The sequence below is a fragment of the Sturnus vulgaris genome, chromosome 12 (assembly GCF_052056855.1).
Source record: "Sturnus vulgaris isolate bStuVul1 chromosome 12, bStuVul1.hap1, whole genome shotgun sequence".
Taxonomy (NCBI): domain Eukaryota; kingdom Metazoa; phylum Chordata; class Aves; order Passeriformes; family Sturnidae; genus Sturnus; species Sturnus vulgaris.
In genome coordinates this window covers 13,927,303-13,954,627 of record NC_142254.1, presented here as the reverse complement: position 1 = coordinate 13,954,627, position 27,325 = coordinate 13,927,303, and the positions used below count along the sequence as shown (strand labels likewise).

At 43.2% G+C, this 27,325-nt stretch overlaps 1 protein-coding gene across 2 annotated transcripts; it reads right to left on the bottom strand.

Annotated features, from left to right (window-relative positions):
* Positions 1 to 133: 133 nt before the first annotated feature.
* Positions 134 to 27,169, bottom strand: PDPR (pyruvate dehydrogenase phosphatase regulatory subunit). 2 transcript variants are annotated; one of them, XM_014880815.2, is made up of 18 exons: positions 26,854 to 27,169; positions 26,173 to 26,472; positions 23,757 to 23,890; positions 22,738 to 22,819; positions 22,483 to 22,646; positions 21,415 to 21,536; positions 20,507 to 20,624; positions 18,996 to 19,145; positions 15,817 to 16,009; positions 13,941 to 14,065; positions 12,136 to 12,291; positions 11,900 to 12,033; positions 11,364 to 11,512; positions 9,959 to 10,071; positions 9,526 to 9,620; positions 8,820 to 8,909; positions 8,378 to 8,560; positions 134 to 7,492 (listed from the first exon to the last, which is right to left on the bottom strand). In XM_014880815.2, the coding sequence occupies exons 2-18, from the start codon at positions 26,397 to 26,399 to the stop codon at positions 7,088 to 7,090; spliced, it is 2,640 nt and encodes an 879-aa protein (XP_014736301.1). In that variant the 5' UTR covers positions 26,400 to 26,472; positions 26,854 to 27,169; the 3' UTR covers positions 134 to 7,087. The 2 variants fall into 2 exon arrangements, with proteins under 2 accessions (XP_014736301.1, XP_014736302.1); XM_014880816.2 differs by having other exon boundaries at positions 26,173 to 26,469.
* Between the last annotated feature and the right edge of the window lie 156 nt (positions 27,170 to 27,325).

Genomic DNA, 27,325 nt, shown 5'->3' with positions numbered 1-27,325 from the left:
AAAACTCACTCTAGCTCCCAGGGCTGGACTTTTCATCCTGCCTAGTGTCCTTACAGGATCCCATCTAGACAACCAGGAGCGTTTGGATTCTCACACACAAGAGTCTTGCATAACTAATGGCAAAATTCAGAAGTAGTTAAAATGCCTCTTTATTAATATACAAACCTAGCAACATTTAAGCCAACCAAAATATGAAATGAAATCAAGCATGATATAAATACAGCATACATGACAACATGGCCTCAGTGGAGAGTGGCAAACTCACCCTGACTTGTGCGCTTGGGAACAACTGTCCACATCCTCTGCCATGGGGTCGGCAATCACAGCTTTGTCTCTCCTAAACTCCTCCAAATCCAAACTCAGCACATGTGAGACCACTGTTCCCCTCAAAGGAAAAGTACCTGGCATGAGCTTTGTCTGACCCCACAATGCAAAGGGAATAAAGAACTTCCCGGTGCTGCTGGAGACAACTGGCTGGCACCTGCTTGCCAGGGCCCTGCGAGGGCAGAGGGAAACGGCCATAGTGGATGAGGAACCGTGCTGCTGACATTGCCCCTTGCTCTGTCCCACCTCAGCTACATCCACTGCACAACATTCACAAGTGTAAGGCACTAGAAAAGTGTTTTCACAGGTTCAAACTTCAGTTGTTCTTAAAATTCTGGCAGCAGCGCACATCAGAAATCTTCCCAGCCCTTTTTAAATCTGGTCTCAGGAGACAAGCATGAAGGGTTTGGATGAGTGTCCTGCTGCAATCCTGTCCAGGAGATGCAGGAGAACCTGTCAAGGACTTCAGAGATACTAATCTGCCTCTGGTTATACTGAAGTATATACTGAAGTCAGATCTGTCCCACTACAGGAAAAGGAGGGAATTTTAGCATGGAAAAAAATCTCAGCAGTGCCATGGTTAAAGGCAACAGCACCGATTTTTCTCCATGCACACAAAATAGATCAGGTCCTAGCTGGGATGGCTGGCAACTCCCAAGAATCTGCTCTGCTTGTAGCAGGTGTCAAGGATCTGTGTGGGAAGATCAACTGTTACTAGTATTAACAAATCCATAAACATTAATGTGAGCACTTTCCTCATTATAAGGTACTGCTCCTCTTTCTTGGGATTCCTTATTCCAAGCAGGTGGGATCTCTAACAGAACATCAGCCCAGCATGCCACACCTGCAAAGCAGCTCTGGTTTGTGCTGTAATCCAGAAGCCAGCCTGACATCAGTAATCCAGCCCAGCTTTGAGACAAATGGGAGATGAGAAGTCTCAGAGCCATCTCAGCAAACACCACAGGAAGCAGCAGATCCCCTCCCCTTCTGCTTCCCAACTCCTGCCTGCAAATGTCAGCTGGTACAGCAGGGAAGCATTCAGGCAGAGAATTTTGTTTCCTTTAATGCAACAGGACACCCACATAACACTACACCAGCCAAGGCTTCTTTAGAGAAAGAAGAAAACTCATTACACCACAAGGAAAAAGTGAATAAATCCATTTTGGAGGGGGGGAACAAACAGGAAGGTGTCAGCCCAGCAGCTGAACAGGCACAAGGGCTCCCAGCTCCATACAAATTCCAGTCTCATATTGCAACAGCAGCTTCCACCATCCCCCAGTGCTTGCTCAAAATTATCATGGGCGCACAGCACAGCACACAGCTTTCCAGGAAGGAAATCAAATGGCAGGCACAGCCAGTGCTCAAACACCTCACCTAAAGCTCTAAGGCATTTATAAATATTCAGTCTTTTTACTCTCTCAAATGCAATGACTACTCATGCCAAGGGCAATAAGCACACTGCTACAGCCATAATACTTAAAGAAAGTTTAAAGTGCAAAGAAAATTTTCAAATGCTTTTTAGTGACAGCTTGAAGTCATCAGATGACAACCCCCACCTTTCCCAAGTTTTGTTCCATGACTGAATGTCTTTTTTTTTTTAAATAGAAATCCAAACAATCAATTAAGGAAAAAATAGTTTACATCAGAAAAATACCCTGAAAGAGGCAGAAATATTCTGACCCAATATTATAATAAACTCATTTGGGAAGACAAATATGAAGATTGTGAACATTTTGCTCGCCATTATCAGCAGCTAAGAGTTGTGTTTTAAATAAATATTAGTTCTGCCCCTGCAAGCAACTCCCCACTCCCCTGACATGGGAACTACCTCATTTTTACAGATCTCTTCCCAAAAAGTCACCATTCTGGTTCAAACATGCTGGAAGGATGAGGTTGGTGATGTCAGTGCTGTACCTTTACAGCCACAAAAACGTGCCAGGGAGAAAAAAGTGTTCCAGGCAATCAAGTGCACACAGTCCCTACTTGTCCTGCATGGAAACATTTCCTTCATCCCAATGAGAGGGGCAAATGTGTGCTGGGAAACAAGAGCTAATGCTGTTCCAACTCTGCCTAGAGCCATGCTAGCTAGCTCTTGTCCAGCATCAAGGCTGCAGAGGAAGATGCTCCCTGAGCTGGGAATCAAAGCTGATCATCTCTCCAAGGCTGGGCTTTAGGACTTGAGTAGCGAGCAAAGGATCAAACTTTCACTACATCTCTTCTTCCACCTCAGCCACTCCACCATCCCTCCACCAGTTTTTATTTTCCCGTGCCTCACTCTCTGATGGCAAAAGGAACTAATGCACTCAGCCACCTGAAGAAGGAAACTAAAGGAGTGTTAAGGACAGTGGGAAAATCCTGGCACAGGAAAGAGAGGGTTAAATTATGGGATTTACAGCAGCCACAAACCTGTCTGGGAGTTCTGATGTTGGTATCAGCACCACCTGAAGTTGAATAACTTAAGTTGATGCAGACACACAGATCTAAATCCAATCTGGCTCCAATGACAAAGCATCAGGTAGATGGAAGAGAAGAAACTTGTACATGAGAAATTCTATAGCAGCAGAGTTTGGAGGTGTTAGAGGAAGAGCAACATGATCGATGGCAACTCAGGTGCAACAGTAGAAAGGAGGAATCCAAGCTTACACCAAGATGTGGAGATGCGGTGGAAGTTTCACACAACCTCCCTTCCTTGCTATAAAATAAGAAACCGTCCAAAAAGGCCTGTAAAATCTAGATACTGGAGAAAACAAATAGAAACTAAGTCTGGCAAAGATGGATGTGAAAATGACTGTAACACATCCTCCCGAAACAGAAAACATAATTCTAGAAACGGACTGTTAATTTTATCCTCAGATCATTAAATATGAACAATATACTAACGTTTTTCTAGTACCAGTTTTACTCAAGCCTTGCAGTACTCACTCAACGACTAACAAAACCTGAGAACTTATGAAAGGACATAGCAAGGTTAAGATAATATAATATCTCAGTAAAAATCATTTAATGGAAGGAAGCATTATGTCTTCCCTAAGTTCCCCTGACTCCAGATGGTACTTGGAGCCAGCCCTTCCCATGGATGTACATTTAGATGGATTCACAGGCTACCTCCCCTCCAAAGATGCCTGTATGAATGGAATCTACAGGGCTGCTCCCATTCTGGGCAGCAAGACTCAGAGAACTGGTAACAACCCTGTGACTGATACACACGAACTGCAGAGAGCCACCTGCAGCTGCTGCTTCAGCACAGAATGAGGCCATTTCCCCTTCTACTCCACAGAGAGGGATGCTATTTTTGTGTTTCCCAATCCAAGGTTCATAGTCTTACTGTGCAGAATGAGAACAAACCACCTTTTTCATCAAAAAGCATTTTAAGGCAGTTTTAATGATGAGAATCAGGATGTAGAATTTTACAGTCCCTGCTATTTACCATCTTAGAGGTTAAGACTATGTTACAGCAGCTTCAAAGATCTGATTTTTAATTTTCTAATTTGAAAGTGTACTAAAGGTAGTAACTCTTCAACAGATTTAGTTGGGTTTTTTTAGGCACTCTACTTTAATCATCAGATAAAGGGATTAGAGTCTTACATCACTGCTTAATACCTCGAGATGAAAACACTATGCTAGAAGGATCTTCCCCCAACTCAGTTATCACTATTTTAAAACGTGATCCAACTGTCCTCTTGACAGGTGTTCAAGTTGGTAAAGGCAGACTATTCTTTACATTTTAAGTTTAAAAATAGCTATATCAGAAATTAAATTGACTAAGCCTGAACAGCAGTTACAGATCTCTCAGGTTCTGATATAAAACAAGAACAGAATTCGTTGCAGGGAAGGTTGGAGTAGGCGTTAATGAGCTGCAAGACTGACAATTACCAAACCAGCCAAGTCTCAAACAGCAAACACAGCGTTACATGAAGTGTTGCTATATCTACCATCATGGTGGAAAACTATTTCCACACTCTATTTTTGGTATGGAAAAGTCAATAGATCTAGACATAAAATAAACCTTTCAGACATAAAATAAACTTTAGCAGACATAATAACAAAAGTAGCTTATAAAACACAATTTTACTGTCAGAACTGCTGGAGAAGAGACATCCATGTATGAAAAGTTGCCTGAGGAACTAGCAGGCTCCTATAAATTAAGGAAAAGGAAAAATAATCACAAAGAGGAATATAATGTGGCTGGAACAGGACAGCATGCTCCTAGCTTTCCAGTTTGGTTTTACCTAGTTCTAACTCTGCAGAGAACTGAACAGCTCAAGCTAAAATCTCTCTTCAGGAGTTTCAGTACAAACTTCAGTACACCTTGGCCCTATACTTTGCCTTCTCCTGAAGGAGTATCACGCCTTACTCAGCCACAACAAATGGTCAATAAACCCTAAGCAGAAGGGCTGCTCTAAGAATCCTACGCGGAAGGGCTACTCCACATCTAAGTATCACATACAAAACTCTTTCTTAGGTTGAATGACTGTTTCTGTGGATAAAAAAGGTGAAGCAGTATCCCATAAAACCAATGGAGAAGAACCAAGGTGCTCCCTAGTATACAAGTCCAGCATGAGAACAATGGGATTGTGGTATCTCTCTAAGCAGGAAAGATATGCAAGAAGTAATTACAGAGTTTTAACTGCTATTAGATGCTTTATGAACCTTTCATTTAAGCAATTAATTCTAACACACCAGGCAAAATTTCAGTTCCAAGAGCAGTAAGAGAAGAATTTGGAAGAAATGACCAGCAGGTGGAACCTTGCCTAGAGCAGCTGCAGCGAGTACTCTGGGCTGTGAGATCTCAAAAGGCTGCCCCAGTGTGGTCACTCCTTTCCAGAAACTGGAAAATTTTGCACGTTAATTCAGAACTAGGTTTGAAATCCTGGAAGAAGTCACACACTTCAGTGGAATTCACCACAGACAAAGGAACGCATGCTCAGAGAAGTGACACATACATTCAACCTACTACTACACCATATGCTCAAATCCTAAATTCCCTTACAGTTTCCTGAACTGCCAGCCCCAGACCCAACTGAAGGCACAGCTTAAAGCAACTAAAGCAGCAGAAAGCAAACTTAAAACAAGAACCAGGGATGGTTTTGCGTTCACATTTATACTGCTGATGCTCACCATTTAACTGGAAAATAAAGTGCCCAAGAATGGTTCTAGACCATAGAGAAAGTGTTCACCACAGCTAACGGGGCAGATATCAGTGCAAGGTTGTGTCTGAAGTCCAAAACAGACGCTGAAGCAAAAAGACCATGAGGAGTATGTGGTATCAGAGGCAGAGAAAACCTTTAACAGATCTTTTTCAAGTAAATGAAGAGAGGCTTGGTTTTTGATTGTGCTCAAAACATGAAGAAGAAGATGATGCAAATGTGCACAAGGCAATTCAGCATTCCCCCATTTCTTTACCATTTGCCATCAGTGATTGAACTGGATATTTTGACACCTGAAGAAGGGGTGAATTTCCAGCTGCACCATCTGGAGCATCTGTATGAGGAGCCAGATGCAAAGAGCAGTGCTGAAGAAAAGCAATTTATAATCCCACAACCATACTCCCTTCACTTACTCATTCAACCCCTTTAGCTGAGGTACTACTGAGAGACAAAGAAGTGCAACAGATTTGAGGAGAAAAACCAGGAGACAAATTCTTGAGTCCAGCAGAAGATGTTGAGACATTTTCTCATCACCAGTAGAAAACCCAGTGTTTCTTGCACCACAGGTGAGACAAATGCTGTGCCTTTTCCTACAATTTCAAAATAACCATGGGCAGCTAAAACTGCAAGATAATATCCCCTCCTGCTGCTCAAGTTCCCCAAAACAACACAAGTTCTCCATGAACCTTGCCAGATGAGTTTGACCAAGTCACATAAACAAACTGAAAGACAATCCCCAAAGAGACTGTATATTGTGCAGCTTAAACAGAAGCAGCATTTCAACACTGCTATTTAACATTAAACACTAACATCTATCCTTGTTAGAAATCAGTATTCTTGCTAATAAAAAAGAAAAAACAACATTCCTTTATAGAAGTGAAATGCACATGTTGATCTTTGACTATATTTATAGAAGGCCATTTAGTTTCAGTGACCCCACACAAAAAATCCAATCCCACCAACAACACACTTACCAATGCTACTGTCATCTCAATACTCTGATGTTAAATCTACTCCCTGCTAGGGAAAAACCAAAATGGTGGACAAAGGGCAGTGACAGGCTGGACAACACCAAAACCTGTCTCTAGGCTGTGCTCACACAATGCTTTGTCTCATGCCAGTGAGGTAGCTGATCGTTCTATTGCTGTGTGCATCGACACACCAACCTCTCTACAACATGGTATATGGAGAGCAGGGTGAGGTCAGCCATCATCTGAACCACAGGCAGCAAAGACCTGCTGTCCCATGCCTTATGCTGGAGAGGAGAGAGGAAGGGTGCATCCTCAGGGGTTCACCTCAACCCTTCCCCCATCATTAGAAGGCCAGGGCCTTTGGTGGGATTCACTCCTACACAGGCATCTCTGCATGTTCAGCACTGTGCTTCATCCACTGGGGCACAGGGGAGCCTGGCAAGGGTTGAAGGAGGGAGACCGACAGGGTTGGGGAAGCTTGAAAATTAGGTTTAAAATATACAAAATGTAACACACTGGAAAAAGTTTAAAAGTTGCAAGACAAGATAGGAAAAGAAAGAAATATATGAGGTGAGGAGAAAGGGCTGGAAGATGGTGGGATAAGACTCCAGCTTGGGACAAGGGGCAGGTCTAGTCTACTCAGCACTACTCCCTCTGGTAGCCACTGAGTTCCACCTCATCCTTGCGGCGCCGTTGTGTGAAGAGGGAGCTGAAGGGATAGAGCTTGGCTTTGGCCTGGAAGCGCTGCCCGGCAATGTCGATCTCGTACTCCCCCTGGTTGATGAAGTCAGTCGTCACCACCAGCTTTTCTCCCGTCTTCTCATCGAAGTGGTGCACGAAGCCAAGGCAGACGTGGCGCTCCAGGGTGTAGCTGTAGGCACTGCTGGTGGTCTTGCCCACGTAGCGGCCGTTGCGGAAAATGGGCTCCCCCCACCAGGGCCAGAGGTCCATATCCGTGTCATGGTCCTCAAGAATGAACATGGTAAAGCGCTTGTACACCCCGTTCTGCTTCTGCTCCAACAGCACTTCCTGGCCAAGAAACTCAATTCCCTGTGGGGAAAAGGGAGCATCAGCTGATGTGAGGGACGCAATCTGTGGCAGCTGATGAGCTGCGGCAGACCAGGTTGCCGACAAGGGCAATTCACACTTGGAACTTATATCCTATCAAAATGGGCTGCTTCCATACACAAGAAGCTGGGCTCAGATAGCTTTTCTGTCATATTTGTTGCTCTAGATGTCAAAAGACAGAAATTTTTGTGAAGCTGGTCTTTAGAAAAATGATTCTAATTTTCACTTTAGTGAAAACCATGTCTCCATTCCAGTTTTTGCCACATTTTTTGTTCCACAAGTCTACCCTTTTTCATAAGCCAGAGGGAAACTGTAACTAATATGAAATTTGTATCCTTAGGCATTACATTATTTTCTTGAATTGATACAAGCACTTGTTTTGGCTCATGCAAAGACGGAAGAAAGAAAACATGACAGTGATAACAACAGCACCTGCTGCCACAAAGTATAACTTTACACTGTTCTGCGAACTCCCTTGTTTTCTAAAGAACAGAGAACACCTGTTATTGGTGCCTAGCCTCATATTTAATATCACTAAACACCACCGGGTGCACAGGCTAGATTTTGCTTCATAAGATTGGGAAAGCAGCTTAGAGAAGCAAGAATTCTGAGATTCTGTAAAGTACAGAGCACCTCTGCCACACTGGGCACTGCACACATAAGCAGCACCAGGCACAGGTCACTGGGAATGCTGCCCAGGAAGGAGGAAGACAGAGCATTTTTGTATTTCTAGCAGCCTTCTGAAGTACAAGAACATATATTACAGCTATTGCACACAGCCCCATAAAAACACATCCATCTGCTTGGCTGGCAGCCTTTCAGTCCAGTTCTGCTCTCCCATCAACCCCAGTGCAGAAGGTGGTGTACCTTGTCCAGCTTGACCTGGAACTCGCGTCCACACTCCATAGGAGTAGTAAAAGCATCCAGATCCTGGCCCCAGAATGCAAAGAACTTCTCAATGCGCAGGCTGCGGAGCGCGTAATAACCGGCATTCCGAATCCCGTACTTCTGTCCCATGTTCATCACCTCGTTGTACACGTGCAGGGCATACTGCAATGGAAGGGTGAAACACAAACTGGCACCAGGAGAGAGCAGCAGCATCTGACACCACCAGGAATGCCACTGAAGCACAAGAGCTCTGCCCCACTGGAATGCAATATTAAGCAGGGAAACTCCCCCTGGTGCCTGCAGGCAGATTTCCTGTGGTGCAAATCAGACATCTCATCACCTGGAGTCAACTGGGAAAATGTTTCTGACTTATGCATGCAAGCAACTGCTTTAATTAGCTCAGGCTGCAGTGCACTCTTACCTCTATGGGGATATAAAGCACGAAGCCAGGTTCTCCTGTGTGAGTGATACTCATCACACGGATGCCATTAGCATAGCCCACGCTCATCTCCTGCAGAATCAGAGGGGGTGAAATCATCCAAACTGGAACACAGCACAGAGATCCAGAAGGAGCACAGTGCATAACACATCCACACTGCCCAGCCCTCTCTCCCTTTTGCCACGCACACATATTTGCAATAAGTTTAAATTTCCAAATTCAAATAGTGATGTCACATTATCCCAACTTGTTAGTTTGGACACTTGGTAATAAGCCCTGGAATTAGGTCAGGACAAAGATTGTATTCTAGATACAAGACAGAAGTTGAATAGCAACTATCTGCTCAGCCTTTTAACAGGCTGACAGCAGACAACGTCAGAGTCCTCAATCCCAGCTGCCCCTCTGACAGCTTCATAATTGATTATATGAAACATGTCAAGATATCAAATAGTGACAAGTCTACAGTGACAGGAATACTGAAAACAAATGCATATTCACCTATCTATTTAGCAAACACAACACAAAGACAAGTGAGCCTAGTGAGCTCTTTACCAGCCTAGCTCAGTAACTGCAGTAAAATCTTCCTGTAAATCTTAGTTCTCCTCCAATTATCCAAAACATTTTTCTTCTCCTTTCATGCATGCTTTGAAAAACCTAGCACAGTGAGGATAGAAGCACAGTCTCTCACCTTGCAAAAGAGAGAGGGGAAGTGTTCTGCAGTCATTGGGGCATAGGACAACTCTGACAAGACATCAACAGCACGGGGGCCAATCAGATTGAGAGCTAAAGAGGGGAACAAAACAGCATTAGGATGAGATTGGACAAGTCTTGCCTGGTGTCTAACGTGCTGCTCCAATTCCTGAAGTCTTGTTGAACTAATAGGTGTGTTTACATTTAAGAACAGAGGAGAGAGCCATTAAACTCTCTCCTGACAGTCCACAGTGAAAGAATGCTGTCTTCTAGCTCATGGCTTGCCGGAAAAAAGTTTGTCAACTGGTGTTTTCATCCAAATGTTTGGAAAGGAGACTAAATCACAACTTCAGGCACTTTAAACAATTAACTGGCATGCAGCATGAGACACCATTTGTGATTTTGAGCTGTCTCTTTTAGTGATTTCTTGCCTGTGTACTTCCAGGTCACATCCTCTAAGACCAAGTTGCTGTCATCGGGCAGGCGGCTCTTCAGCCAGGCCCAGCAATGAACTTGTTGGTCAGTGGGGGAAATCATGAAGAAGCTGGAACAAACAAATCAAACCCAAGAAACAATGAAAGAACAACCACAAAGTGAATCAGCTCATTCTTCTTTCATCAACTACTTGAGCCATTCAGTAGTTTCCAAGCTAACAGGAGACCAAAACAAGCTGGTTTGTGAAAACCACAGCTAAAGTCTCTGGATCAATGCCATCACATCTGTCATGAAAAGAAATCCCCCACTTCAAGCATTACCAGTGGGCTGGCAACAAGAAGTGACTAGATGTGGAACACGGAGTTCTGCAGAAAGTTGACAGAGTATCTCAAAGGTCACAACTGATTTGCAGAAGGGACCTGCAGCTCTTCACCACCAGTGATTCTCTCTACTCTGACAGTCAGAGTAGAGATTGTTCACACAGCAATTTCTTGTTTTAGCAAAAGTCTTTTCACACACAATGGTGGTTATTATTAACAGCTTCCAAAAAGAGAACTCCACTTGATATGGGAAAATGAGCTGCTTGTGTGTGTGCCTGATACAAACTGTGCATTAAAGTACATCAACATCTGTAGAAATGACTAGGCAAGGAGGGAAGCTACTTGTTTCACACAGAGAAGGATAATACTTTCAAGCAATACATGAATGCAGAGAGAAGTGTAAGAGAAAGAAAAGCTGTTTGTAATTGAAGGAGAAGCAACAAAATGCTTTCAAGCCAATACAATGAAAACACACATAGAAAACCATCTGGAAAAATAAATCGAATGCTCAGCTGGGACATGGCCATGAAGTTCTTAAAAATGAGAAAGCTTTTTATCAGATGCTAAAGAGAGCCCAAACTGTTTAGTCTAAGGGTAAAATCCTGCAATCATGTCAGTTTGCATGAGAGAGCACAAAAAGAATGATAAAAAGACTGCAGTACTGAGAATTAGAGTACACATACTGCAATGAAAATTGAAATAATAAAAAAGTAGTCTTTTCAATGCACAGTTCCTGTAAGGACACTGGTCAGGAGTTAGTTTGTACTTTAAATGTTACCTAAACTAATAAACTCCAGTGACTGCTAGAAACAATTTGTATCTCAATTAAGAAATTAAACATGTGAAGGTCTAACATTTTGAGGAAATCTACCATCTGTAATGCCAGAAAAAGGCTTATTTTCCCCAATGTTTGTAAGTTCAGAAGCTCCCTTTCACTTGGGTTACTGAATTAGGAATACTAGTGGAGAACTGAGACTTTTTAGTTCAGGGTGGTGATCAAAGTTTATCATCTTCATGAATAAGTCCTTCAAGGCTCAAATACCCAAAGAGTGATGGCTGAAGATGCTGTCTGCAAACCCACCTGCGCTTGCTGAGCCGGGCTATGCTGCAGTCGTTCTCATACCCTCCTTTCTCATTAAGCATTCCTGTATGCACGACATGCCCAACTGGCACATCCAGGTCATTCGAGAAGAGATACTGCAGATTCTCCAGGGCCTGGTCTCCAGTGGACTACATGAATCAAAAGCAAGACAAAGTCAGACAAGCCGCCTGAGCAAAACAAATCCACTGGGGCAGCTTAGGATCGCATCAACATCCTGGCCTAAATTATTTCAATTTGTGATGATCGTGACACTGACGTCTCAAGTGTAACAGGATACAACAGTGGCACAGTGCCAGAGGTCAAATTCTATGTATAGACTAAGATGATATTTCTATAAAGTGGGCCCTTGACAGACAAAACCCAACCTGTGCTAAATACTGTGGTACAACCTGAATTTAGCCATGCAGTGCGACTTCCTCTATCTATCCTCAATAGGACACTGAATTTTTTGCAAAAAGTAGGCAATAATAATCTAAAGGTCATCTTTACCAGGTGGTTCCTTCCTAGGTACTTACACTTATTTCAAACTTGGTAAAAGATGACATGTCAATAACACAAACTGCTTCCTTACAGCACTTGACTTCAGAACCCACAATATCAAACCAGTCTGGTTTGTAAAAGGTTTTGCTGTGATCCAAATCCAGTAGATCTAACACAAAGAAAAATGGAAGGAAAAATTCATAAACTGGATGAATTAAGACCTTACGTAGACCAATCAGGAAGCATCAGGCATAGGAAAATAGGGTCTCACCATTCCCAGGTGGGACAAAGTACTTGACTCTCTCAAATCCATGCTTCTCCATCCACCTGGCTCCCTGTGCATCCAGGCGGTCGTACAGTGGTGACGTGCGCAGCTGCCTGCCAGTCTGGAAGTCCCAGCGGGGAACTTTCAGATCATACATGAGTGCTGCAATGGTCATAAAGATCCTGTATTAGGCAAAGTGATTATCTAAACTTTTCTGACAGATTATCAGTACTTACTAATATCTGAACCATTAATAAAACTCTCTCAAAAGTGCTCCAACCTTCCTTTTCCTGTTTTTGAAAATCCACAAATCCATTTTGATCCATTTATAGCTCTTCAAAATCAGAATAATAATATTTGCACAGAACACTTGTATTAATAGACACTTATGGTCTCATGACAATTCTGCAAGATAACAAAAACTCTATTTTTCATGAAGTCATGCTGACTAGCATTAATTATGCAGGATTTTTCCCTGGCAGTGCACTATATTAGATATTTTGACAATGCTAATGCTGGGGTAGGCAGCGCATTGCTACAGGGACCATCTAATTTGCCTTCTTAAATACTGGCAATTCAGCCTTTTGTAATCACTAAAGCTTTTCCAAATGGCTTCTGTATCTGTTCAAGCCAGTATAGAATACTTTTATTTAGAAAACAAGTTACTCTAATAAACACTGAGCGTCCTCCTTAGTTATCAGTGGAGAATAATAACTTAAGGGTGCTTCAATATACTTTATAAATGTTAAGATTCTACTTAGGTCAGAAACTGCTCAAAACTGAAGATAAGCCAAATATCTCTTACTGAACACTTCCATAGTTTCTGCTTCATAGCTAATAATTTAATGAATTTATTGGCAATATCTCAAATTGGTACTCCTGAAAGAGAGCTTGTAGAGAAGACTAGATTAGGACGGGAATATAACACTTCAAAGATGGAATACATTGCTCACTCTGTAAAAACCAGAGGGATTCTGTAGCTATCAGAACTGAGGTTTGTACTGGAAAGCCACTGATGAATAATGCCCAGAGTATAAAGTGATTTTTTTTTCTGGGAAGAAGGTCAAAGCAGCATAAGGTTTTTATTTCCCAGATATAGCAGGGATAAGAGGTTTACCCAGCTTCTCTGCTTTCACCCATATGTTTTTAGTTTAAACTTGGTATTCAAGTAATTGTTCCTGTTATGCAACTTGTGGAGTGCTTCATACTTCTATTTCAAACTTGAAAAGAAGTCATCCACAATATTCAGACAATATGACAGATATTCAAACAACAGGAGGAAACAAAGCATGGTGTTAGACAAGAAAAATGGCATCTCTAATCTATTCTGCAAGGTATTTATCACAAACTTTGACAGAAGAAAGTAGTATGTCTATGAAGACTTCCTGAATTTATGCAAGATAACTGGGTCACCCAGCCATAAGTTGGAAGTGGAGGCATTTCCACACTGTAATGATGTGCAAAGAATAACAATCTTTGAGACAGTGTAACATTCCCAGTTAAGACTTTGGCATTGCTTTTTGGGGTTGGCATTCCACAGAGATACATACAAACTTCCCTATATCAGAGGCAAAGCACAGAAATAGCATAGAGAAAGACACCAATAGCATTATTTTAGAAAAGTTAATAAGAATGTTGGCATACAAAAAAACCCTCATCCTTTCCTTTCTCTTGGGAAGGAGCTGTATTGCCAGGAAGGAGGGCAGGAAGAAGGAAAATGTTTTTCAGAGTGATGGCAGAGGAGAAACAGTGTAGCAAAGAGGAAAATCTTGGACAGCCTGTCCAGAGCTGAAGGCAGAGACCTCACTTACGCATGACTTCCATCACACGGTGACGGAGGAAAGTGCGACTGCTCTGAAGGGTTCCAAAACGTTTCAGATCCAAGGGCCAGACATTTTCCGACGGATACCCATTTACTATCCACTCTGCCAGGTACCTGATGGAAGAAATAAAGACAGACTGAGATATCAGCCAGTGTCTTAAGGGAAAGAGTGTAGCTTTGAAGTCAGAAGCAAAGCAGTTTGGACATGAGAATTTCTTACAACAGAGAGAGAGAAGACATGTAACATAGTATTCTCAACACTAGCAGAATCTGGAAAGTTTCCCCTTACAAAATACACCCACCAGATTTCCAAACTACTAATTGTCCATTAGGATGAAGCATACAGGGTAGCAGGAAGTTCAGGACATGGCTAAATGAAGCCAAGAGCCTGGACAGGTAACCTGGCTGACACTGTGTCAAACCCTTGGGTTCTGATACAAAAGGAGGTGCAAATACATTTCAGTTGGAGCTCGACTCTTCTGCTTTCTCATTTCATATTGCCTGGTGTAGGCTCAGCCACAAACCACCAGTGACAGCATTCATTTAGCACGAAGTGCCAGCCAAGTTATGTTTAGCTACACTTCCAGGAGTGAAGGAGGAAGGCATTCCTCAGAGCTAATGGACACAGGCAACTCAGAATTTAGCACAGTAGAAGGTTCTGTTCACAGCCAGTAGACAACAAAACAAAGGGGTTTGGAACTGATCATGAAAAGTTATATTAGCAAGCTAAGCTGTTTATTTTGGGGCTGTAGCAATAAATGGACAAATAGTGCTTTTATCTTCAGAAATTAATTTGATTTTTAAGAGAACCTCACTGCAAAGATCCTCTGTATTTCACGTGACAACAAAAATATGATGAGTTGTTTCTCTGGTGAGTGAAATTATTAGACAATGGACATAAACCACTGAAGACAAATGCAGATACTAACACCGGCATGAAACACGAGCAGTTTGTTAAGAAGGCTGTGTGGTAGAAGGAATGCTCAGTTACCAAAACTAAATGGCAATGAGAGGGAGAAATGATCGTTCAGCAACTTTGCTGCTGAGATCACACACAAATGCTTGTCTAAGAACCTGCATTAACACAGGTTTTTACTGAGATATTATTACACCCCTAGCTTACTGTAGGGGACAGTCTTAAACTACTGTCAGCACTAGCATCACATATATGGTGTTTCATCAGCAACAGATTCATGCTACTTTCAGAGGAATTAACTGCTGTGTCAACTTGAATGATCTAAAGACTTCAATCAAATAATAAAGGGGATCATGAAGCACAGGAGATAAGGGAATATATGCTTTGCCAAGATTTTATCTCTTCATGGTAGTTCAAAAAAAACCTCATACCAGTTATAGAATCATAGAATCACAGAATGTCCTGAGTTGGAACAGATGCACAAGGGTCACTGAGTCCAATTCCTGGCCCTGGACAGGACAGCTCCAAGAATCACACCAGGAGCCTGAGACCATTGTCCAAATGCTGCTTAAATTCTGGCAGGCTTGATGGTGTGACCACTTCCCTGGGGAGCCTGTTATAGTATCCAACCACCCTCTGGGTGAAGAACCTTTTCCTAATATCCAACCTAAACCTCCTTTGACATAACTTTAACGAAGCTTACTTGATCCCCAGCTGCTCACTGAGATGTGATGCCAGAGGAGAGATGTGCAGGACAGAAGGAGAATCCAACATAGGTTTGAAATACACACTGAAGAACACAGTCAGAAAACAGCAACTGCTCCTCTCCTTGACTCAAGTGAGAAATGAAGGAGGTGACAAATACCAACCAGAACATTCTACACAGAAGGATCATCTGAACAGTCTCTTGGCTAAAACATTACACACACAACAGTGATAGACCACTTACTTGCCTGCTCCCCCACCATAGGAGATGCCAGCTGAGTTCATGCCAGCCAGAACAAAGTAGCCTCGCGCGGTGGGCGACTCTCCCATGATGCATCGCATGTCTGGGGTGAAGGACTCTGGGCAATTCACCAACTGCTTGATCTGCAGAGACTCCAAACCTGGCATCCTGCGCAGGAGGCCACTCAGAAGTGGCGCTAGGACCCAACACAATAAAGAGACAAAAAGTCACAGCTTTCAATCTCAACACATTCCAGCTGCTTCAGTGGAAACTGCTTCCATGTTTGACAGTCACGGAAGAAATGGTTTACTTGCTGGAATCACACTACTCAAAATGGATCACACAGCATACAATAAAAGCAGCCATACTGATCCAGACCCAGAGCCAAGTATTGTTCTCAACAGTGCAAGAGCACTGTTCAGTTTTGTTAGGGAAAGCAATAGGAACAGATACCAAATAGATACACAGTGAGGAGTACGAACAGGCAAATGTATGTGATGCTTGCCCCATGCATTCTGCAAGCCTCTACCTACTGTCAGCTACAGATTTCCTAAAAATTTGGTATATTTTTCTCTATTTAGAAACCCTTAAATTAGTCTCTCTTTTAAGTGCTAGACCAGTCTTTCCCAGCCTCATGAAAAAATCCAACAGATACAGACAAGGAGTCCCATGTGCTAAAATTTGTTGAATGAGGAATCACCACCTTTTGTTTTAAAGCTCACACTCAATTTTTTTTATGCCTCCCAGCATTAGAAGAGACAGTGGTCAGGAATTCCCCTTCTAGCCTGTCTATCTCATTCCAGATTCTACAGACCTCTGTTTATTTCCCTTCTGTCCTCTCCTTTCCCCACCCCACTCAGTCACTTCATTCTTGGAAACTATTCCAAGCTTTGATCAGTCTCTTGCTGCTCTTCCACCAGGCCTTCTCCAGTCTTATGATATCCTCTGGAAACAGGGAGCCTAGAACAAGAACTAGCATCTGGCAAAACAAGGTTTTAGTGTTGCATAGTGAACTGTGTTTTCTGCTCCTTTCACAGTAATTCCTAACTTGTCTTTTGCTTTGACTGCTGCTGTGCTGATGTCTTCACAGAACTAACAGAACTAATACAACAACCTCAAGGTCTGTTCAAAGCCCATCATGTCACATGGTGTAAACAAGACCATCCCCACACATCCTCATGTATTTGCGTCACCTCACATTTATCCTCATTGAATTTCCTCACTGCTTCATTGCCCAGTCACGCTGGAAAAGTCCTTCGGCAGCTCTTCACAGCTTGACATTTGAGAGCGTTAATAAATGGGTAAGATATCTACTTGGCTTTTTTTTTCTTGCCCAAAAGTTACCTCTGCTTAGTACTCTAGACAAAAGCCCTCAAGATTCAGCCCTAAGAACACTTCTGAGCTATATGCACAGCAGTAAAATAATCAAATTTCACATTACCTAAGAAATTACAAAAGCAGTCTTTCTGACCTGTTGTTTCTCTTCCCCCTCTCAAGCATTAAAATTCCAGAGTAAGAGCCTGCTGTTACTGGCAATTTTTTTATTGATAAAGAGAGATCAGTGCTAGATTTGTTCTTGGACCCAAGCAACTCCACAGACTATTTTAAAAATCAAAAGGCGTTCCTACGACAAAGATCAAAGCAGTAATACAAGAGCTCAAATACAAGAGCTCAAATAGAAAAGGATCAAATACTACCTGAGTAAGCTCTGACTCTGCTCAACTGTTCAGCACATTTGAACGGATAAAAGGGCAAAGCTGGAACATAGCATGCAGCTGCTTCAGAAGCTTGGGCAATCTGGGGGTGCCAGCAAGCAGTGCCTTTTCATTTTATCCAAATGAAAACCAAAAATGAAGTGAGTTGCTTGAGCAACTCATTACTGAAGCTAATATCTTCAAGCAAGTCTGTAGGCATCTAGGGATCTAAAAACCTTTAGCATACACCAGCACTAAACAGCACCCCATCCTGGTTCTACATCTGCCTGAAGTATGAACCTTTACAGTATCAGTATGGTGTTTCTCAGAAATCAAAGTAAAATTATTCAATTTAACCTGAAGCATAGCTGGAAGAACATACTATGACTGCAGAAAGAAATCAGTGAAATTCCATCCATGCCTAGGGTAACAGAGGCATGTGCATTCACGAGGGATGCAGAGGGACACAAGGGAAAGCTGGATTCCTGAATGTAAGGCAAATTTCAAGATGAGAGGGAACACACCAACTTACCAGGTATCAAAGAGGCAGGAGTGGTTGGGGAAGAAAGGGACTCACAAACTATGCTATGCTCTTTCTTACAGAAAGAGTCCTCCATGTAAAAACACATGTGAAATATAAAACCAGAATCAAATAAAATGGGAAGGGAAAGACAGAACAGTTGGAATATAATAATCCACCACTGTCAATGGTGGGACGAAGCCTGGGAAGCCACAATACCAACTTCTGCTCACAACGCAACTGCCACTGATAGAAATGTACTTGTCAGTCCCTGCTGAAGAGAGCTGCAGAAACAAAATACCACAGCTACGTGGCAGGTCAACAGTGTTGATCTACCGCGTCACAGGAGGAGCAGCATGTGGCACTGACAGTCAAAAATCAACTGAAATGGAAGAGCAGTGTTGGGAAGCTGATGTAGTACCTTGCTGCTCTAGAAGAAGTTAATACATGGTGAGGATTAGTGAGTGTTTTTAAACATTACACAGATATGACAGAATCATGGAATGGTTTAGGTTGGAAGGGACTTTAAAGCTCATCTCATTCAAAACCCCCTGCCATGGGCTGGAACACCTTCCACTAGACCAGGCTGCTCCAAGTCCCATTCAACCCGACCTTAAACACTGAGCATCTTGTGCCAGTGCCTCATCATTCTCACAGGGAATAATTTCTTCTTAATATCTTGTCTAATTCTGCACTCTGTCATTTGGAAGCTTTTTTTTTTTTTTTTTGGTCATTCCCCCTTTTTCTGGCACTCTTTCTCAAAAGTCCCTCTCCAGCAGGCTCCCTTCAGGTACTGCAGCCCTTGGTAAAGGGTTTTTCAGCAAATTACTGACAAATGAAGAGATGAGTTAATTTGAGAGAACGTTCATCTTTCCCATAGATCAATGACAGCTGGCACTGCCATGAGCTCTGCCTTCTGCTGAAGTCAGGTGTTTCACTGCTGGGGGAATCTTTCTTCCCTAACATACCAAAATGATCCCAGTCTTCTTGAAGGTTCTGGATCTCCAGCTGGTTCCGTCCCTCTGTGAAGAGAGGTTTGGGGTTTTTCTCAAAGCCTCCTGAGAGGATGCCCCCCTGCCAGTTGCGTATGTAGATCCTGCCATCAGGGTCGACAATAGCTGCAGAGGGAAGAAAAGAGGTGAAAAGGGAATTGAGAGAAAGGATATCTGTCTCAGGATGTTGTCCCACAAACTCCAACAATGGGGGGCTAGTGATATGCCAGGCCAAGCCAGCATTCTGCCAACATGGAAGGGACAGTCTCAGTTCTCCATGCTGCCAAACCATTCTGGTTCTCATGTGACAGCCTGGTGAGCCAATTTAGATTAAACCATTAGCTCCCACCACAGCCATACATGTTAAGGTTTGGACAGTAAGCTGAATTAAACCTTAGGAGCCCCAAGGCAGCAGGGCAGTGTTCCCAGGAGTGAGAGGACATAAGAGGGATTCAGAATCCTTGTGGCACTGATAAGCTATTATACTGGCTTAGTTTCACTGAAACAGCACCCAAGACCAGACCTTCCACCAAGACATGTCCTGCCCTGCCCCTTTTTCTCTTCCTATTCTAAGAACAGTTAATTTGTAAGAGATCCAGCTTACTGCAGGCCACCAGCACAAAGAAGGTGGGCAGCACTGGGATGAGGACAAGCAGTCAAGACTGGATTGCTCCTTCCACTGGTAGTGTGTCACCTTGAAGTATTTATGTTACTCCACCTGACATATGCCATAGAAATTTTTGCTATGTGCAGAAAAGCTGAGAATATATATAAAGTGAATATATACATATATACATACATATATATGTAAACACAGAGGGGTTTTAATTAGTCAAATAAAAGTGAAGCACTTGGACTCCATCCAGAGATCTCAGTTCTCTGGACAGTGTATACATTACTCACTAGGAGCAGAAAATCTTCCTAACAGAGAGTAAATAAGCAAAGCTTTCTACTTCTCAACCACAGTTTTCAAACACAAAGGCTTTTTTTTAAGAGATCCAAAAGCCAGAACATGGGGGAGGAGCAATTACCTCAAGTGTTTGGTTGCCCCTACAGCTCATAGACATGTAAATGCCATTGTAAAGCCTTAGCTTCAGTTGGAGGAAAGGAATAGATGGGCCATTTGGGGCCAGCAGCCTGCAAGGAAAACATAGTGCCAAGTCTAGCACACTCTCCAGCCCAGAAATGCAACAATCCAAGACTCAGACACAACTACTACTCGAGCTAGAATCAAGGTCATTCTCCTGCTAAGCTGAAGAACTCCCAAAATCATTTTATGCAGGAAAAGCTTTTGCAAGAGTAAAGAAAGATGTTATTTCTACCACTGAAAAAGGATATTCAAAGCAATTCAGAGAGAAGGACTTCACAATCCCAAATGAGCTGAGGACCGATAGCTCGAGGTTGGCCTTTTTGTCTCAAACTACAGGTCACCTTGGAAAGGCAGGTATAATTCACCAAGAAAAGGAGAAGAGATGAAGAATCCTTACTTGGTAAGCTGCTTGACAGAGGCTCCTTCAAAGGATGTGTCAGGAGGTAGAAGTGTTCACAGGCATGGAGTGGGATATGGACTGGTTCCTCCCCAGAGTGGCCCAACTCATAGGCCCACTGAAATCAAAAAGTGCAGGTCAGAATGGAAAAGAGAAAAACCAGCTCCAGGAAAAAAGCAGGACATAAGCACAGATCATCCATCTGATTTTGCTTTCTTAAAAAAATACAAGACTTGGTTCAGACCCCAAGACATTACACAGACATGATTCTTTTCTCTTTTCTGAGAATTTGAATTGTTTTGGATGAAGACTGTTTTTCCATTCCTAGCACAGTAACTACAAAGTACCAGTTTACAATACAAAAGCTAAATAAGATCTGTAGACCAAAGTCAGTACTAGGTTCAGCATCTAGAAGCAGAATAGTCAGCATTTAGGTGCCTGTACTAAGACCCTTTACTAAGAAGAGGGACAACTGCTAGCTGAGAAACTGCAATTGTCAGTTGTATTTTCCAGCAGAGAAGACATGACACTAAGGAGTGAAAGCAAACAAATTTGGGGAGGGAAGTGAGAGAGAAGGGGCTGTCTGCCTAACAGTCAAAACAAAGTTCTTCCTGCCAGAAGGGTGAACCTCCCAGCAGGGAGACCATGGACAGAGCTGTACCAACACGCTGCAGGTACTGCTCAGCAGGTTAAAACCCAGCCTTTGGTGCACAGCAAATGGCAAGCACTGCTTTTCCTCCTTCACACCCCCACTGGGATAAGCTGATGAGTAACATGACTTGATCTACTGCAGTAAACCAAGCTAAAGCATAAACCATTAAAAACCCCAAAAGGAAAACAAAAAATAGAACCAGAGGGAAATGCACACATTCTTAAGCAACAGGAAGAAAAAATTTAAATAATTCAACCTGGCCAGCACAGTTGACAAAGTACTCGCATTGGATCCGCCCTCTGTCAGTCTCGACCCCAGTCACACGACCCTTCTGGATTGTGACATGACTGACACTTGTCCTCTCGTGAATCTGGACACCTGGAGAGGGCATCACAAAGTCAGTATGCCATGAGCCTTCTTTCTAATATGTCAGACTGTTAGCTTTAAACCCTTACGCTCCACCAAAATGCTTATTTTTCTCTTGGAGACAAAATTTCTATTCTTAACCTAGTAATTGTTAAGCAAAACCCTATTATTTGTAAAACATCACATGTACAATTTGTACAGGCTGAGACTGTGAAGAGTTTTTTTCCCATGTGACAATCTGGGTGATAAACAGACCTCCAGTATCAACAACATGGGAAAAAAGTCTCAGCTACTTCTTTCCATCACAATTCCTTTATGCAACAAATTTGTAATTTCAGATGGCATGACTGGTTCTCTTATGGGAAATAAGTAATTTTGTGGAAAAATATCAATTAGCAGTATGCAAAAACAAGGTGGGCTAAAAGAAACTATGAGGGATATCTTGCTAAGCATCCTCTTCCAATCTGATGGACTTTCACCCTTAATGACCTTTACTCCTTGTTACTATATTTAACCTTCCCCCTACTTTTAAACCATTCTGAATTTGCCAAAGTGCTGGGCAAACAGCATTTATTACTACACTTCCAAACTCATTTCCAAAGCACATGTGCTCAACTAAATACTGCCCAAGGCTCAGCCACCCCTTTTCATTTGTAGGTCATTAACCATTTTTATGTGTAATTATGAATCAATTCTCATAGGAAAGTGTCTGCTTTTTCAGAGAAATACATAACCACTAAGGACAACAAACACGTGCTTGGTCTATCCCAGGAAACGTGTAAAGATTTGGCATGTAAAAAAATTCAGCCTGTTTTTTCAGAACTAAACAGTTTTAAAGAATCTGAACTTCACAGAAATAACAGAATTTTGGTCTTCAGTGTTCAGTTAGAGTATCAAAAGAGATGCAAAAAATAGCTATCATGCAGGAGAGCGCTCTGTAGATAAAAAAAGCTCCTACCATTCCGTGAGGCAGCAGTTGCCAGAGCCAGACTCACATTGGCAGATGACACAAGTGCATCTTCTGGCACATACATGGCCCCCACAAGGTCATGGATGTTGATCAGCGGGTGGAGCTGTAACACTTTCTTTGGGCTGATAATTTCACATGGTATTCCCATTACACTGCCACAGAACATAAGAAACATGATGTCATTTGTCTTGCAGGAGAGCCGGTGCACACTGAAGCTGAGTTGTATTTCCTGCTCATACGTACTTCAGTGATGAAGCAATGCGCTTCAGAGAGATCAGTCGGTCCTGAGTCTGAGCCAGTGAAATAGAGCCTGTCTTCATGTACCCTATGACAATGACCAAAGTCAAGTCAGATTTGGACAGGATCTTGAATTCCTTTCCATCTCAGACTCATTGCTTTAATATAATTGCAGACTTGTTGCTTCCACTACTCAGGAGCCTGGAAATCCCACATCTTCAAATAACTTTAAACACTTATGAGCTAGTAATTAAAAAGTGCAAGAGAGAACTTTTCAAAAAAGCAATTTAATTTTTAATTGTGCTCTCTTCCTACTTCATCTATTCCTGTTTATAAACCCACCCTGAATTTCATACATGGTAGCTATTAAAAGAGAGAGAAGTTACTGGCCAAAAAGCAATGTAATGACTACTCAGAAGAATAAAACTTAACAACTAAAAGCAGGTATTATGTCACTCCAACACTGCACTAAATTAGTATTCATCTTAATTGCAGGCATAGTTATTAACCTCTATTGAGTCCATACGTCACAAGTTCTTTTCAGAAGAAAACTTTCAGTGACCAAGTCCTTCCTATCAGGTACATGCCCAAACATTTTGGAGGGAGAGGGAGAATTTCAACATAATCTTTTTTTGTTATTTCCAGGGCTAGACTGCAGTAAGAGACACAGCTTTGCCTATGCTTCAGTGCTCCTGTTAACCACCTTTTCTTTTTGTGAAGTGAATCAGTGCACAGAACAGGCCAACTTTTCCATGGTCCTTGTGAAAATTCCCATGCCTGCCCAAGTTACAGACAACATGTGAACTGTCACGATTTGCAGGTAGTCTGCCTTCAGTCTGCCCATGTGATATTCTTTCTTCTCCCCATTCTGATTACACTAGTGACATCTCTTTGCATCTGATTAGGTCCATATGTGTTGTTTTTGAACAGGACTTTCAAGCCTTAAGACATGTAAAACCACAGTCATATTTCAGTGTCAGTACTTCAGTTTCCCAAAGATTACTCCGTGATGACACTTCCAGTACCTGTTTGCACTCCTGTCTCCTGTTCCAGCTGCTGGTAGAGCTTGTTTGAATAATGTGCCATCTTCAGCTCTATGGACACGGGCCTGGCTGTGCTCACAATGCCAGCACAGAAGCGAGTGGTGCCAGCAGCCAACCTGCAGGAGAAGTGCAGAGAAGGGCCTCATACAGCTGCCAGGTACACACGCCACACCAGGCTGCTCCAGCAGCTCCACTGGCAGCACAAACCACACAGCAACTTCTCCCCCAAACACATCAGAGCAACACTTTAAGCTGGACGATGCATGGATAACACAACCTCTAGAGTGATTTTCCTTTTGCTCACTTTTGAAAACACATTGCATTCCAAGACAATTTTTCTTCAATAGGTCCTAAACACTGACATTTTGCAAAGAAAGCATTTTTTGAAAAAAAAAACCCTTACACTTAACTTGAGTTGCCTGATTCTTTCCTTTTCCAAAGCAGGATTTTCCTCAAATCAAAATTAGCTTGGTTTTGAGTCTTGCATCTTTGAAGATTACAGTACAAGCAAGTCCCTCTCATGTAAAAACAGCCATAGACAGGCACATGTTTCTTGTCCCTTCTAAAACTGTCCCTAAACCATTGAGCTATTTGGTGAAGAGCCACTCTAGAGACAGAAACCTACACAACTCCATGCAACATGGAAAGACAAGGCAATTAGATTTAAGCTTCTCGCTTGCAGCCTGCTTCCACAATAATTCCAAGTTACCTTTGCTGCTGCTAAAGCCATCTTGCATTTTTCCATTTGACACAACTGCTTTCAGCCTAGCACGTCTATATTCCCTCAGTAATTCAACCTAAGATTCAGTTGGGCAAGGAATATTTGCTACACCTCTACTCAATGACAACCTAAAGAGCCGAAGCACAGTCTTGCCGTGCTGTGCTCCTCACAGATTTCTGCTACTGAAATACTCCTCTTTCTCCTTGAGCATGCACAGACTGAGCCTGCACAGCATTTAATTCACTGCAGGTTTTTAGTGGGCTGTTCATACCCTGCTTCAAACTAGCAAAAATTACATTCCCTTGCAAATGCAGCCCAGCACCCCACTTTGCTCAGAAGGACCCCACTCACAAGGTCTCAGATGAGAACACCCAATTTCGTTTCTTTGCAGCTAGAAAGAACCTTCTGCTTCCTAGCCACACAAACTCCAGGAACCACAGCTAATTATTCCTGAGGGCAGTATCAGGTGGGTAGCTCTAAAGCAGATAATAAATATACAATTCAGCACTTATTTAGGGCATTAGAAGCTGCTACAATAACCACTTCTTCAAACCTCAAATTCTCAGTGGTGTCTCACGAGCAGGATCCCCAAACTGCTTAATGAAAACACCACAAATGCCCCTCAGAAACAGACACATAAAACAACAGGAGAAATGTTAGGATGCACAGCTTTCAACAGGAGCTATGTGCTCTGCTACAGAGCTGACCCAACTCACCGAGGGCACTTCTGCTCAGCCAAACACTAACAGTCCTGGCTATTTTACAGAGAGGCACTAAATCCTCCAACAAACTGGATCATCTGAGTAATTAACCAGCTTACAGGGTGATGTTCTAGTGATGCCTGCTTATAACCTCTTGCAATGTCTAGAGCATTGCTGGCTGTGTAATGCTTTAGACACACATGGCATCCTGCTCTGAGAGGTCAACAGGGGCCATAGTAGTAACATGGATTCTTAGTTCTCTTAAAATGGTCCATTACATTTGCCAGCTGCATTGTTGTACATGATCACCTGTGACTACAGCACAGCAGCTAGATGTCTCCCAAAGGAACTGTGGTGCATGGAAAACCCACCAGAGTAGATGGGAACTGCAGTGCATGTAGGATACACACTGGAGCCCAGTACTGATCACACCCCACTGTGTCACCCCCATGTTTCGCAGGGTACTGTGAGGAGGTAGAAGACCCTGGAGTGCAGGAGTAAAGTTGAGGGGAAAAAAAGGTGGTATTTTAATGTTTGGTTTTTGTTTCTCACTATCTGAATCTATTTTAACAGTCATGAAATAATTATTTTTAAATTAATTCTCCCTATGATAAGTCTGTTTTACCCATGGCAGTACCTCCATATCTTTATCCTGATCCACAAGTTTTCTCAGCTTACCTTCTCTCTATCTTGCAGAGGGAATTGGCATGGCTGTGTGGGAGTCTGGCCCTAAGACACGGCTACCCCACCACAATCACACAAGGGATAATCTTCACCTTTGCAGAGCAGCCCTGTGCTTGGGAAGGGACAGTAAGTGTTGCTATTAATGTTCGGTATAACCTCATTTTGCCCAAGGAAAAGGCTGTTTCCAGGTCTTCACTTTAGTTCAGATGAAGAGATAGAAATAATACATTACAGCAGATATTGCTTTGCAAAGAAGTCTTGTTTTGTTGGGTTTTTAACCAGAAATCCTTACCTGCCCTGCTCAAGTAAGACTATATCCTTCCAACCCATCTTGGAAAGGTGATAGGCCACAGAGGTGCCCAGTACTCCACCACCACAGATGACAACCTGTGCCTGTGCTGGCAGGGCAACCGGATGAGGTTCTGCTGTGGTTGAGGTACTCCGCTGGGAGCTGGTCATTCTCCTCCATTTCGGGTGAGCCGCCCGCCACTGGATATCGGACAGCAATCGGAGAAACATCCCGGCAGCTCTTTGTCACTTCTCCTAAAGCACCACCTAGATGTGCTCAGATGTTACCTCAGTACCACTCCTTCTAGGAAGGAAAAGATGAGACTCACATTACCACTTATCTTATTACACACAAGGCTGGCAGCAGGAAACATCACATGGTGTGCTGGGTATAAGTGGACATGAGAAAGCTGACGAGCAAACAAGCAGGAGGGCAGTTGCTCCTGAAACAACCTTGCCGTTAAGATTTAAACTTAGATCATGAAATAGGAACAGAGCATTACACTTTTGTTTTTGACACAGTGCAACTTGACAATGAGCAAAGAACCAGACGAGAGATGGAAAAGCTCTCACACCAGTGACAAGGAGAGTTGAAACAGTCCAGAACATGGTCTGGAATGTTTTCTAAAGCCAGAAGTTAATAGGGCACAAATAAGCTTCATTATTAACGCTGCCAGGCCTTTACCTGAAGAAGGAAACGAAGTCTGTGGTCAGAGTAAATGGCACAGGGCACTGGAGAGGCCCCTCCGGGAACAGCTTTACCACAAGCTTTATATCCCAAGGCCTCGCTGCAGCAGCTCCACCAGCAGCAGCACCGGAGGTTCCCTCACCCGCAGCTGCGGCCCGTACCGGGAGCCTGAGGGTCGGGGTTGTCAGGGAGCCCCGGGGCGGGGGGCCCCCGACTCGGCCTGCTCGCCCCCGCCGGCGCCCCCGCCCCCGCGCTGCGAAGCAGCCGGGAGGGGGATGAGGGCCCGGAACGGTGCGGGCGGCGGGCACGCCGGGGTCGCGGAGCAGGGCCGGGGTCGGCGGGGCTGCGCCGGCTCACCTGGGCCAGGGGGAGGCCGGGCTGACCTTCCGCGCTTTACGGCCGCGGCCGCCGCGCGACAGCCGCTCCTGCGTGTGCGTCATCTGCCCCCGCCCAGCCGTGGGGCGTGGCC